Source organism: Dama dama, chromosome 25 (genome assembly GCF_033118175.1).
Source record: "Dama dama isolate Ldn47 chromosome 25, ASM3311817v1, whole genome shotgun sequence".
Classification (NCBI taxonomy): domain Eukaryota; kingdom Metazoa; phylum Chordata; class Mammalia; order Artiodactyla; family Cervidae; genus Dama; species Dama dama.
The window spans coordinates 13825787-13839820 of NC_083705.1; the positions used below are offsets into that span (position 1 = coordinate 13825787).

Genomic DNA, 14034 nt, shown 5'->3' on the forward strand with positions numbered 1-14034 from the left:
CTTGCTGGAGCAAGGGTGCTTAGCAGTGAGACAGTTTTGGTGGCCTCATCTTCGTCAGGGAGGAATTTCACTTTTTCTCAGAACACAGATCATTTTTCTAGGCTCTGCATGCCTAATATTCAACATAACTCCGCTGAGAATGCAAAAAGCTTTAGCAGGTGACCAGTTGAGGCAGATGGCGGCTTTGGATGTCCCAGCCCCGCTAGTGCTGTCTGCTCCCATGTTGGCAGGCTGCCCACTTAACTATATTTACTCAGGGACTATGGGAACTACTTCCCTTTCAATTTGATTCAGCTAAGAGTCAAAGTCAGCCTTCTGTCCCAACAGTAGTAATGTGTCTAGTTACTTCTGTAATCTGATGATCTCATTTGAAAAAATCCTCTCTAGTCTATGGTGACTCTTAGTGGATATAACAATGATTAAAAAAAAATCTCCTTGGTATCTTGGCATACTTAACATTCTGTGAAAATCAGGGTATTTCTCATTAACTGGTACATCCTTCTATAACTGAAAAAAGAGAACTGAGATGGACCAAAACTGTCTGCCAAAAAGATGCACAACATAGTCACTTGCAATCTGGGGACAGAACGAAGACGCTTCTCTGGGTAGCTCTCTACTGCCATCAGTGGGTTGAGGGCAGTGGTGGACAGGCAGAATGTTGACGTGGTTGAGAGGGGCTGTTGAGACCTCCCTTCTGGAGCACAGGCCTCCCTGGGAAGGAGGCTCATGGTCCTGAACAGGGGGTCCAAGTCTGAGCCGCTTCCTTGCAGAGCACAGGCCTGGTAGTCCTTCCGTATCTACCTCTTAGTGATGAGGACTGACTAGAGGGGCCCTTCTCTCTGGGCACCGAGGACCTGCTTGTTGACTCCCAAACTGAAAAGGGCAGCAACCTGCTTTACCTGGAAGCAGAACACACTTCAGAAGTAACTGCCACCTGCCCTGAACATGTGGTCAGCTTGTTTTAAAATAAGGGCATATGCTGCCCAAACATCTTGCTAAACACAGAAGTGCAGTCCTAACTTGTGGTTACTGATGGTAAAGGTGGAACAGGTTAAAGTCTGAGTAACAATATCCAGGAGAAGTCTCAACTAAGAAACAAAGACTCTTAGTTTGAAGTGAATTCTGATATCATCCAAAGCTTGGAATGCAAAATGGCAAGGGTCAGCAGTGAAAGCATCACTTGGAACTTGTCGGAAACTTTCAGGTCTTTCTGAACTTCCAAATCAGGCTGCATGTTGTTTAAAATCCCCTGGTGACACTTCTGCAAGTTCGGGAAAGAGCACACTGCCCTCAACTAAAGAGGAGGAGAGGCAATGGTCCGGGGAAGAGAGGACCACTTCCAGGTACACCCACCAGCTGCAGAACGACGGCAGTTCCAAGGTATGTCTACAGCCCTTCACTACCGCTAAGTCATGTGTTTGCACAGGAATGGTACAGAGGAGAAAGGTACCCCAGAAAGGACCCCAGGGCTCCAACCTGGGGTCTAAGAATTAGTTGAAGTTTCAGAGTATCAAATGATTTAATTACAAAACTCAAGTCCCTTTATTCACTTTCTAAACACAAACGTGAGAAAAAAATAAACACACCCAACTCACTAGCCCTTGCACGACAGGAAGAAGCCCTAGATGGAGAGCCTGCCAATGTTTCTCCTTGCACTTAAGTCTGCATCTCCTCAGGCATTCCAGGGTCCTGCTCCTGACACCTCTTGCAGGGGAAAGGAAGTGGAAGCTAAAGAGTCACCTACAAGGAGGTCACAGTGACCTTACAGCTGTTTGATGCTACTGGCTTGTAAACTCTGATTTGCAACTCTCAGAAACTGATAGTATCAAATAAGCATTGTTAAAACCCTACCACCCCTGGCTAACTTTTACTGTCAATTCTTTGAAACTGCATCTTTAGGACTGGTTATGTTCCTTCACTGTAGCTTCTGATTATCCTCAAGCACAAACCCTAAAATCCATACACAGTCTCTAAGTTCAAGTACAAAGGTTCGCTTCAGGACAAACCCCAAAGTGATGTAGTGTTTCTTACTATGTCTGTAGTGTCTATGGGGTGTCACCCTCTTGGACAGGCTGGCTGGACGGCAGCACAACGTGGGGCCCACACGGCCAACTTTTCTGTAGCCCCACTTGCTCCCTATTCCCTTGACACCGCCCCACAGTCGACACTGAATTCTGAAGTCAGTGAGGACGTCGGCCTATCTTCATTCTGAAGTTGTGCTCTTGTGTAACTGAATCCAGGTCTTCACCGTTAATTCAATGGAGCTTCCAAAATATGTCAGGCATATTCTAAAAAGAAAGATAATCAAATCAAAATATTAGTTTTGTGTTATATTTAATTTTATGTTCCCAAAGGAATTAAGCTAGAAAGAAAGACTTGAAGCGAATATTTTATACTCCATAATGGAACTGAGGTTTTCTCCTAATGTAGGCACAAAGGGACAATTTGTCTCATGAGTTCCCCATGCGAGCCTGATGTTCTTGCTTTGTTCACTCACTGATGCTTATTTTACTAATCAAAAATAACAGACATCTTAAAGACACTTTTCAAAGAGACCACCAGTGTAGAATGAGCGGGTAAGGCACACCGTGATGGTTACCCGCAGTGGCTAAGAGTCCACCATGGCTTACTTGGTGATAACTGCATATGTTTATTAATGTCTCCCGACCCTTGCAAACAGCATTGTTTTGTGCATCTAGAGCTGATTATTAAAATTAAATTTCAAATGTGAAAAAAAAAAAAGGGTGCTCATAACAGAAGAATCCCATGGTAATGGACGGTGGTAAACTGAAATCCTTAATAAATACTATGAGGAAACCCAAGAGGGCTTAAAGTGGATTCTGAGTGCCATTTGGGAGGCACTATAGAATGCACTGCTTGGTTTTATATTCAAATTGTAAGGCCCCGTTAACTCATGTCTAGGGGAGAGACTCACTTAGGCAATTTCAGCACAAGACTTTAATGTAAATTTGGCAGGTGCATACCCAGCATCCCAGCTGGTTTCTAATGAAGCATCTATTCATGGCGTAAATGTTCAGCTCTGCTGGCACAGAAAATCATACTCACTGACATAGGAAAAGGCTACTAATGAGTTCTCAGTAAAAAATGACTCACAACAAAATGAAATCCATTTGCAGTGAACAGTTTTCTGAATAGATAAGAAACATGAACCTCGGTAATGGCTTATCCCTTTTCTATCCATTTCCTATATTGATAAGCCAGAGGTGAATGCTCCTGGACAGAAGGCGGGACACTGACTTTAGGAAGCGTCCTGGGATGGAGCAGCAGGGTCCTGGCTTTCAGGCTCTGGAGGTGGTGCTGGCATGGCTTCTTTTTTCTGGGCTGCCAGGAACTCATGAATTGCTCGTTCTATCTGTGGTCTGAAGATGTGGTTCAGTTTGGGATCCACCACCTGGGAAATAATTCTGTCCACTCCAGCTTCCAACATCCCTGACCTTGAGAAGACAAACAGATTATTCCATTATTAAGCCTGCAAGTGTCATGGGAGAGCCCACTAAGTGTCCACCTGGTCCAAAGCACAGCCCCATGAGAGTGCTTTCAAAGTGCACTGAGCACATAGGGTCCAAGCCGTGGTCTCTTTAGAGGGCAATTCATTATTCCTAACTCACAATCTCATCCACTCCCAGCGCAACCTTCTACAAAAGAACCAAACAAAACTCTCCCAAAGGCAAACAGTAACAGTATGGTCGAAAGAATGACGCCATGGGTAGATATGAAAACCTCAATCTAGCAAAGCCAGCAGGCCACCCACTTGACTCTACTTCCCTCAGTATCTGTTCTTCCATACGTCAAAGCAGAAGTGGGCCCCAGCAGCAACCCGGCTAAGCCCTCAATCTTACACAGCACAAACCAGTCAGGGCTGGGAGGGCTCACAGCATCATCAGCAACTCAACAAGGCCTTCCAGCTGTGCTACATACAAAGTAACCTGGGAGCAAACAAGTAAACAGACAAGAAATAGACTGTTTCTAAGCTTCTAAGGGGCTAAAACACAGCCCCAGTGCTTTCTGAAACAGAACAAAAACTAGTCAAAATGTCTATATTCAAACATTAGGAGTGGGTAGCCAGGAAGATTATGGTCATAGGAAACAAATCATGTTTGGAACATAGTCCACGCAGGATCATGCTGAACTGTTCTCCTCAAAGGATGAAAATATTCAAATGCCATTCACAGGTGTGGTGGACATGTTTTACTTACTTTCCTTCAGACTTGAGTTCTTGGGCCATTCAAGCTTTTGCTTGGGCATAAATAGGTCCTGAGGTAATGGGGCAAATGGTGTGTCAGGGCACAGCCCAGGAGACAACCGAGCAAACACACGCAGTGATGAGTGAGATGAGAAACAGGCCCTGAACTGGTTAGGCTGAGCAGTGAATACAGTGCTCCCTAAAGCCAGTGGGGACTGACAGCTTATCAACAGGAAGCCGAGATGTAAATGGACCTCCGTGAGCATACAGAGGCACTCACGAGCAGACCCCAACAGACAGTGCGTGCCCATGGAACACCGAGGTCAGCAGCAGCCTGTGGGTGAGCGGGGAAGCAAAGCCACCTCTCCCGAGTCACAAGCCAAGGGCTACTGACCTCCATCACCCCGCTTCCTGGGTCAGGTTCCCAGGTGTCTTTACTGGAGGTGAAACTCTGACCAAGGAAAACAAAGTCCCAAGAGCATAGCTCCCTTTCTTGGAGATTTTAAAAGTGCTAGGAGGAAGTAAAAAATATTGTCAGGTGCCTAAAACAGAAGATGAAATGAACAACTATCACGTAGTTTCCTCTGTGCTGCAGACAGGGACACAGCATCTGGGCCTGAGCCGCGGGGCTAGCCAGCCAATGCTGAGGGCTGCGGCGTCGCACTGGCAGGGTGAAGGAGCGAATCTTCACTGTAAAACGTCATTAGAATTGCCTCAAATTCAAAATGTTAGCAGGAATCACAGACAAAAGTCTCATTATGACATCCAAATCCATATTTTCAGGTTAAATGCATTCTAGATCAAATCGAAAAGCAGGGAATAATTACGTAGGTGGCAAAACTATGAAAAAAAAGCAAGAAATAAGAACCATCCAAGTGAGGAGTATGGTCAACTTCTGAGAGGAGGACGGGTACCGGGAAAGGTGGGAGGCAGGGCTGGGATAGCTAGGGCGTGGGGTGTGGGCGTGCTGGTAATGTTCTATTTCTCAACCTGGGTGGGACTACAGGGATGTCCTAATTACTTGTTATGCTGCATTTCTGTTGTAAGCACTTTTCTTTTCTTGTTGTTACATTTATTTGTGTTACACTTCATATGAAAGACATATGAAGAGAAGTGCCACATGCATACCTCAAGGATATCAACAAGCATTAAAAATTAACAGTAATGTTGACAGTCATGCCATTATTGGCACCTTTTCAAATATTTAAAATATTTTGTGCTTTGTTTTGTTAATATGGTTGCCAATCTTTTAGAAGGTAGGGTTAAAAAAGTTTCATCTGATTTGTTACTTAAGCTGTCAAAAATAGTTTTTTTTTTTAAACACTGGCAATAACTTATATGCAGAGTACATCATGAGAAACACTGGGCTGGATGAAGCACATGCTGGAATCAAGATTGCTGGGAGAAATATCAATAACCTCAGACATGTAGATGACACCACCCTTATGGCAGAAAGCGAAGAAGAACTAAAGAGCCTCTTGATGAAAGTGAAAGAGGAGAGTGAAAAGTTGGCTTAAAGCTCAACATTCAGAAAACTAAGATCATGGCATTTGGTCCCATCACTTCATGGCAAATGATGGGGAAACAATGGAAACAGTGACACTTTATTTTTGGGGGCTCCAAAATCACTGCAGACAGTGATTGCAGCCATGAAATTAAAAGACGCTTACTCCTTGGAAGAAAAGTTATGACCAACCTAGACAGCATGTTAAAAAGCAGAGACATTACTTTGCCAACAAAGGTCCGTCTAGTCAAGGCTATGGTTTTTCCAGTAGTCATGTACGGATGTGACAGTTGGACCATAAAGAAAGCTGAGCACCAAAGAACTGATGCTTTTGAACTGTGGTGTTGGAGAAGATTCTTGAGAGTCCCTTGGACTGCAAGGAGATCCACCCAGTCCATCCTAAAGGAGATCAGTCCTGAATATTGACGCTGAAGCTGAAACTCCAATCCTTTGGCCACCTGATGCGAAGAACTGACTCATTTGAAAAGACCCTGATGCTGGGAAATATTGAAGGTGGGAGGAGAAGGGAACGACAGAGGATGAGATGGTTGGATGGCATCACCGACTCAATGGACACGAGTTTGAGTAAACTCTGTGAGCTGGTGATGGACAGGGAGGCCTGGCGTGCTGCAGTCCATGGGGTCGCAAAGAGTCAGACACGACTGAGCAACTGAACTGAGATTGAGCAATAACCCATATAAGGACCACTGCCAGACGTGAGACGGCTGCTCTGAGTGGCAGCCACTGTCCCCTTCTGTTTGAAGGACTTCTGTGCCAGTCTGCTCACCAGAGGAACAAGGCTCTGGGTAACGAATCCAAGATGACAGGCACTGGGCATCTTCTGGAATCATGCTTCTTCTCTAACTCTGAGAGCTTTTACAAATTTTAGTTTCATTTAGAAAGATTCAGATTTCATCAGCCATATTGAAAGTGCTCGCATGCTAATAAACATGTTTATACGTAACAAAACTTTTTTATTTTTAAATTATATATTCATAGAAAGTTGCAAAGAAATACATAGGGAGGTCAATGCACTCTTTACCCAGACACCTCTAATGCTTGCACTGTGCACAGCTGCAGTACAACATTGAAGCCAGGAACATAGGAAAAATTCTGTAACCGTATGTGGTAATGGATGTTAACTACTTATTGTGGTGATCATTTCAAAATATACACGAACTGAATCATTATGCTTGAAACTAATTACACCTGAAACCAATAAGCTGTATGTCAACAATACCTCTGAAAAGGCGGGGGGCAGGCAAAAAAACCCCCAGAAAACCAGCATGGGTACTCGACCTCATTTACATCTCAGTTATAGCTGCACTTGGGCGTCTGCATACATAGCTCTGTGCAATTTTATCCTAAGAAACTTCATGAACCACCACAAGTAAAATACTCACTTGTATCCCACCCTCTTCCAGCTACCCTTTCCTAGCCACACTCATATCTGCCCCAACCCTAAGCCCTAGCAATCACTAATCTATTTTCCATCTCTATAATTACACGTCAGTTCACGAATGTTATGGAAGTGGAATCATGCAGCATGTATCTTTTTGATACTGTTTTTTTTTCACTTGACACAATTCCCCACCATTTCTCTTTTTAAAGGGGAAAGCATATTCCAGGAGAGCGAGTGGATCAAGAAAACTTGAACATAAGCACTGGTATTAAGAACAAAAAAGAAAAAGCTTATCTCAGGACACCAGATTTCATGAGCCACCTCCACTTTTGTGCCCAGTGACATGCAAAAGTCACTTAAATGAGCAATCAATAGCACCTCTTTAACTGAGGTTCAGTTTGCTATTATGAAGAATACACTTTAATAAGACCTCATGCCTTCTTGAACACTACCATTATACTTTAGAGGGGTCATGTGGATTCAGAAAATCTGTATAACTCACACTGGCTTGTGAGAAGATCTGGCTGCTCTTCCCCAAGGCTCAAACACTGATATATTGATATGAACTCCAGTGTATGTTTATGCTACACTGAAAACTTCAAAGAGCCTGAAATACGTCTTAACAATTTGGAATACCTTTCCTGGTAGAGACGTGCACAGGAGGCCTCTGTAGGTATTAAGAATTTTAATTGAGTTCTTTGCTTACCTGAACTTAACTGGGGGGTGGGGTCTGCTGCAACTTGTATGTCATACTTGCTAGAAGGTACCATGTACTTGGGGCGTCCCAGGGGGCTCAGAGGTAAAGAATCTGCCTGCCAGTGCAGGAGCACAGGAGACACAAGTTCAGTCCCTGGGCTGGGAAGATCTCCTGGAGGAGGGAATGGCAACCCACTCCAGTATTCCTGCCAGGATAATCCCAAGGACAGAGGAGCCTGATGGGTTATAGACCATGCACTTGACCAAACAGGGCCTTTCACTGGCCTTCTGAGTCACAATTGTGGTTACTGCCTTTTCACTTTCAATTCTGCTTACTTACTGAACCACACTCTGCCTCAGACCATTTCGCAATTGGTTTTTGTTCATCGTGGGATTCCATTCCTGCTTGTCCAGATGTGTTGACACAAAATTATCCACTTTTTGCCTCAGGTTTTGGTAAGCTGGCTAAAATATTAAAAAAAAAGGGGGGGGGGGAAGGTCAGAAGTTACATGTACCAAAGTTTTATAAATTGCCATTCAGAACACAGATTTTCATAGGAATGCAGAATTTCAAGTCCTTCAATACACTCCCTGCATATCCATGAGGGTCACCATACAGCACAGCCGAACATGGACTAATGACCAACCCGTGTGCCTACTTTAGGGCACGCATGTGTGAGTGCTAAGTCACTTCAGTCGTGTCCAACTCTTTTCAACCCTGTGAACTGCAGCCTGCCAGGTTCCTCTGTCCATGGGATTCTCCAGGCAAGGATACTGGAGCGGCTGCCATACCCTCCTCCAGGGGATCTTTCAGACCCAGGGATCAAACCCGTGTCTCTCATGTCTCCGGCACCGGCAGGCAGGTGCTTCACCACTGGCGCCCCCTGGCAGGCAGGTGTGAAGCCAGATGCTCTACTGCCTCCCTATATATATATATATGCCTCCCATATATAACTCTATGAGGTTGGTCCTACTAGTTCTCTTCTGCCTTCATGTTACAGGATTTAGGGTTAGAAAAAGTAAACAACTTGCCTATAAGGCTAAAATGTGGCAAAGCCAAGGTCAGACCCAGGCCGTCTCCAAATCAAAGGAAATGCATCCCAGCCCAGCTCCACTGCTTACTAGCTCTCGGACTTTCAACAATTCAACCAACCTGAGTCTCAGTTATTTCCATCTGTAAAACAGATATTACTGCCCCACTTACCTCATAGGGTGTTCTCAGCAACAAGCAAGGACCCATGAAAGCCCTCTGCACAAAACGAAGCCACCCAGCCCTCACAAACACAGGCTGAAGTCAAAGTCTATGGAACACCGGGAGAGGGAGACAGGAAGCAAAACCTAAGTCCCCAAAGGAGACTGACTGGCACTCAGTTCAGTTGCTCAGTCGTGTCCAAATCTTTGCGACCCCATGAATCGCAGCACGCCAGGCCTCCCTGTCCATCACAAACTCCCGGAGTTTACTCAAACCCATGTCCATCAAGTCGGTGATGCCATCCAGCCATCTCATCTTTTGTCGTCCCCTTCTCCTCCTGCCCCCAATCCCTCCCAGCATCAGGGTCTTTTCCAATGAGTCAACTCTTCGCATGAGGTGGCCAAAGGATTGGAGTTTCAGCTTCAGCATCAGTCCTTCCAGTGAACACCCAGGACTTATCTCCTTCAAGATGGACTGGTTGGATCTCCTTGCAGTCCAAGGGACTCTCAAGAGTCTTCTCCAACATCACCGTTCAAAAGCATCAATTTTTCGGTGCTCAGTTTTCTTCACAGTCCAACTCTCAAATCCATATATGACCACTGGAAAAACCACAGCCTTGACTAGACGGACCTTTATTGGCAAAATAATGTCTCTGCTTTTTAATATGCTATCTAGGTTGGTCATAACTTGCCTTCCAAGGAGTAAGCTCTCCTTGACTGGCACTACTGCTCTCTAAATCCAACTAGTATGAGGAGAACAAAATCAGAAAGGAGCTTGATGAACACAGGGAATGCACGTGAACACAAGGAATGTGCATTCTGAGCCTCCAAGATCTTCTGGCACCATCAGCTGCTGTTGTCCAAACCTGGTGTAACAGTGTGCATTGCTGTTTCACACTTCACTCCTCTCTCCTCCCACTGTGGCCAGGGACCACTTCCCTACCCCACTGATGCTGCATTTAGCAGTGTGATCTTCTTTGGCCAATGAAGTGCCTGGTAGCTCAGCTGGTAAAAAATCTGCCTGCAGTGTGGGAGACCTGGGTTCGAGCCCTGGGTTGGGAAGATCCCCTGGAGAACGGAAAGGCTACCCACTCCAGTATTCTGGCCTGGGGAATTCCATGGACTGTATAGTCCATGGGGGTCGCAGAGTTGGACACGACTGAGTGACTTTCACTTTGATAATACTGTGTCGCTGACAAGAAGTCCTAAATGTGGCTGTGCCATCTGACATGGCTCTGGTACTCTGGTGACCTTCTATGAGGGTATATTCTTTGCAACCTCTGTCCCTTGGGCCTGGGATGTAGGAAAAGTACACATGCAGAGATCTTCCCCCAACCGCAGCTTGGACCTAAGCCCAGGTTGCCTATAGCTGAGCCACCAAGTCTATCTAGATCAGCTGAACTTTAGCTGACTTGCAGTCCCATCAGCATGCAAACAAATGCTTATTGTAAGCCACTGAGATTTGGTTTATTATGTAGTGTTATTCTGACAAAAGTCTGTTAACAGTCAGGTAGGTGACACTGACAAAGGAATCAAGAGGCCTCATTTCTGTGAGTGGGCTCTTCCCAAAGGCCATGACTCACAAACAAAGACTCTCCACCAAACCTGAAAAGAGAAAGGCAGAGAGATGGATGAGGACTAAAATTCACAGATACCCAGGTACTATCTGCCTAGCAAGTCCTTCTTACTGGTAACCATCTGCCCCTCTTCACGGGGTAGGGCGGTGGGAGCCACATTCTCCTGGCCACAGGGGTGGCTGCCTGACCCACATTTAGACAATGCAGGTATTTCCTGGGATTTTTTTTTTTTCTTTAACTGTAATTGTTTTGAGAGGAAGAGCTGTAAGATGTAACCAAGGGTATGGTAACTCTGGATGACTCAGCTCTGCAGTGACATAGGGTTAGATAGACCTGGTGGGGAATTCTTGGTTCTAAATGCATCCCTACCCTTCTGGAAATTTTTTATTCTATCCTTCCTTAGATTCCCACAGGTCAACAGATTCTCCGCCTTTGCTCACAGGAGTTAGAATTAGACTTGTCACGTGTAATCATCAATCCTGATACTATATCTTTTACTATTCAAAATAATTCACCCAGTTTTAGGTAGGGCTGTTTACTGAAAAGGACAAAGGACGGCTAATGTCACCAACCAAACTCTAACTTTACAGACCCTGACTATATAGAAAAATCCCTCCAGTTCATGAAGTGAAAGATCTACAGTGTCTGTCACTAATGTTTTATTATACTATCACTTTCTCTTCTTAACCTATCAGTCTATTCATTTATATTTTGGATGTATTGCAAAGTAAATGACAAACATCAGCAGTACACATTCCCTGCCATGTCTGCAGTCTGGGGTGGAGCCTAATAATATGCAAATCTAACAAGCTCTTAGGCGACGCTGATGATCCAAGGACCACACTTTGAGAACCATGGGACTAAAGCAACAAAGGGTGTGCCTGGAGACATACTACCTCAAGAACTAAAACAACCTGGTGACAACCAGAAAGAACATCTAACGAGGTGTTAAGTGGTGAAGGCTCCAATTCCCTCTACCCCAAGAGACTCTCAATACCGCCTTAAAAAAATGTATATTACATTGGTTAAGCCACATAAAACCTAATGAGACATAAGAAACAGTGGGGAACTTGCCATGGGAAGCTGACAACACCCAGGACTGGAAAACATGGAAGCTCTGTCAATATGTATGTTAAACAAGAAAAATTAAGTATCCCGTTTCAAGGAGAGAACTACTCCATGAGTTTTTAAATCTTAATAACAGTATACACTACTTACTACACATATTATCTGGTCTACACTTCAGTTTTCTACGCCAGAATACACACTTAGAGGACAGGATAGTGACTTGCTTGACCCTGTGTCCAGAAACCTAACCAATAAATGTTTAATGGATAACCTATCTTTAAGGTCTAGTTTTAAGCTCACAATCTTCCTGTGAGGTAGGCAAAAGATTTCCATGTTGGGCTCAGAGAGGAGAAATCACTTCCCTAGAGGAGCCTATTCAGTAAGAGAGCCCCCTATGTCTACAACCACAGTCTTGTGAGAGAAACTTCTGAAAAGGGAGTAAACAAACATTTCAGCGACTACTCTTTGTCTGACACTTAACACCGGTGACTTCACTCAATCCAAAGGAATCTGGGCAAGGTCAAGTGAAACAGCCTTGTATTAGCTGGTTGACCTTGGCATTAGGGTCTAACAGAGAATCTTTCAACCAATGATGGAATACAAAATAAGGGTGCTGGTTCTATGAAAATGTACTTTAATTAACTGCATACGCAAGCCTGCAAATCACTGAGCTAGAGAAAAGAAGAAAGGCTGATGTCTGTGCATTCAAACCATTCATGCTTACTTACCTGGTTTTCTCCAGTATTCTTAACATCCTCAGATTTGTTACTGAGGTGCCTAAAGGAGTCTCATCTTGGGAAATACAAGGTCGAGGCTGTGAAACCGGTATTGGGTCCCCAAGTTCAGAGATGCTGCTGGGCTAAGTCTCACAGAGCGAGGATGGGGCGGGGAGCCGAACCCACGTGGACATCCCTCAGAAAGCTTCCTACACTGCCCCAAGCGGTCTCCTCGCTGCTGAGATTTGAAAAGTACCTTTTGTTTTTCTCTCCGATTTGGAAATGCGAAGCTGCAGCCCTAGCAGCCTCACGCCCAGCCCGCCCCCCATGAGCCCAAACCGCCTCAGCTGACCTTGGTGTCCACGTCGGCCAGGCAGTCCCGGCGGAAGCTGTCAAAGAGACCCCGGCTCTTGAGTTGCTCCACGATGAGCGCGATGAGCTGCGGGTCGCCCGGAGGCAGTGAGGCCGGGTTGATCGGGCCGCCGCTCCCGCCGGCCCCCCCGGCGCCAGCCGCCGCCCCCGCCGAGGCCGGTCCCGAGCCGCCACCACCCACCGCGCCGGTGCCCCCGCCGCCCCCGCCGTCAGCCATGGCTGCGCGCCGGGCCCGCGAGGGGGCCCGAGTAAGGCTTCCTCTCAGGAACAGAGGGCCTAGGTCGTGGAGAGGTGGCGGAGGGGCCCGAAAAGGTGAAAGCGGCGGCGGCGGGGGGGACGGAGGAGGAAGGCGGCGTCGGCGTCGACAGCGGCCGCGGGAGTCTTTCAGGTAGCGGAGCTGCTGCCAGAGGCGGCGGAAACCTCCCGCCGCGTCCAGGACGCTCTCCGAATGACGCCACCGCCTCCCTTTGCATTGTGGGGCGGGAGGTCTTCCGGCAGGCAGCTCCCGCTCTCTTATAGGCAGAGGTCTGCGGACGGAAACTACATCTACCGGTAGGCTACGGGGCGCGTCTCCAGTTTGCGGGACAGGATGGGACTTGTAGGCGTAGGCCCTAGTGTTTGCTACAGCGTGGGTTGGCCTTCCTCGCCCTTGTCCCCTTACTGCCCCCTCGCTCTAAATCTGCGCGTTCCCAGAGTACTTGATTCTAAGAATCGTCTGCTAGGCTGACTGAATGCATAGATTAACAGGTTTGTCCCTTAGAGATTCTGATTCAGTATTTCTAGGTCGTGGCCTGGGAATCTGTGCTTTTAACATGTATTCCCACGCCCTTTTTGAGCAACAGATATGATCTGGGAATGTGGGAAGCAGTGGACTAGTCGCATTTCTTTTATTCAAAAATTGTGGGTTTTATTTCCCCTTCTGATTTTAATAGAAATACATACTTATTTTAGAAAATTGAAAAATAACAGAAAATTGTGCTGTAAAAAGTCCCCTGATTCGTGTGTGTGTGTGTGTGTGTGTGTGTGTGTGTGTATTTCCTTCCAGATAGTTTTTTCTTTTTTTTTTTTGGCTTGCTTGGTCAGTCGTGTCTGACTCTTTGCAACACCCATGGACTGTGGCTTGCCAGACGCCTCTCTCCATGGAATTTTCCAGGCAAGAATACTGGAGTGGGTTGCTATTTCCTTCTCCAGGGGATCTTCCCCACTCAGGTACAGAACTCACATTTCCTGTGTCTGTCCCTTGCTTTGGCAGGTGGTTTCTTTACTACTGAGCCACCTGGGAAGCCTATAATAATAATAAATGA

General features: G+C 45.9%; 1 protein-coding gene across 1 annotated transcript; it reads right to left on the reverse strand.

Annotated features, from left to right (window-relative positions):
- Window positions 1-997: 997 nt before the first annotated feature.
- Window positions 998-13165, reverse strand: BOD1 (biorientation of chromosomes in cell division 1). Its single transcript, XM_061129519.1, has 4 exons — window positions 12711-13165; window positions 8147-8271; window positions 3259-3455; window positions 998-2288 (listed from the first exon to the last, which is right to left on the reverse strand). The coding sequence occupies exons 1-3, from the start codon at window positions 12945-12947 to the stop codon at window positions 3260-3262; spliced, it is 558 nt and encodes a 185-aa protein (XP_060985502.1). The 5' UTR covers window positions 12948-13165; the 3' UTR covers window positions 998-2288; window position 3259.
- Between the last annotated feature and the right edge of the window lie 869 nt (window positions 13166-14034).

Bases quoted from the DNA above. Each gene is read 5' to 3' on its own strand.
- BOD1 (XM_061129519.1), bottom strand. From the start codon at position 12,947: ATGGCTGACGGCGGGGGCGGCGGGGGCACCGGCGCGGTGGGTGGTGGC. The intron at 8,272-12,710 runs GTCAGCTGAGGC...TTAATATTTTAG, and splicing joins TGGCCGACGTGGACACCAAG to CCAGCTTACCAAAACCTGAG. The intron at 3,456-8,146 runs GTAAGTAAGCAG...TGTCTTCTCAAG, and splicing joins CTGAGGCAGAGTGTGGTTCA to GTCAGGGATGTTGGAAGCTG.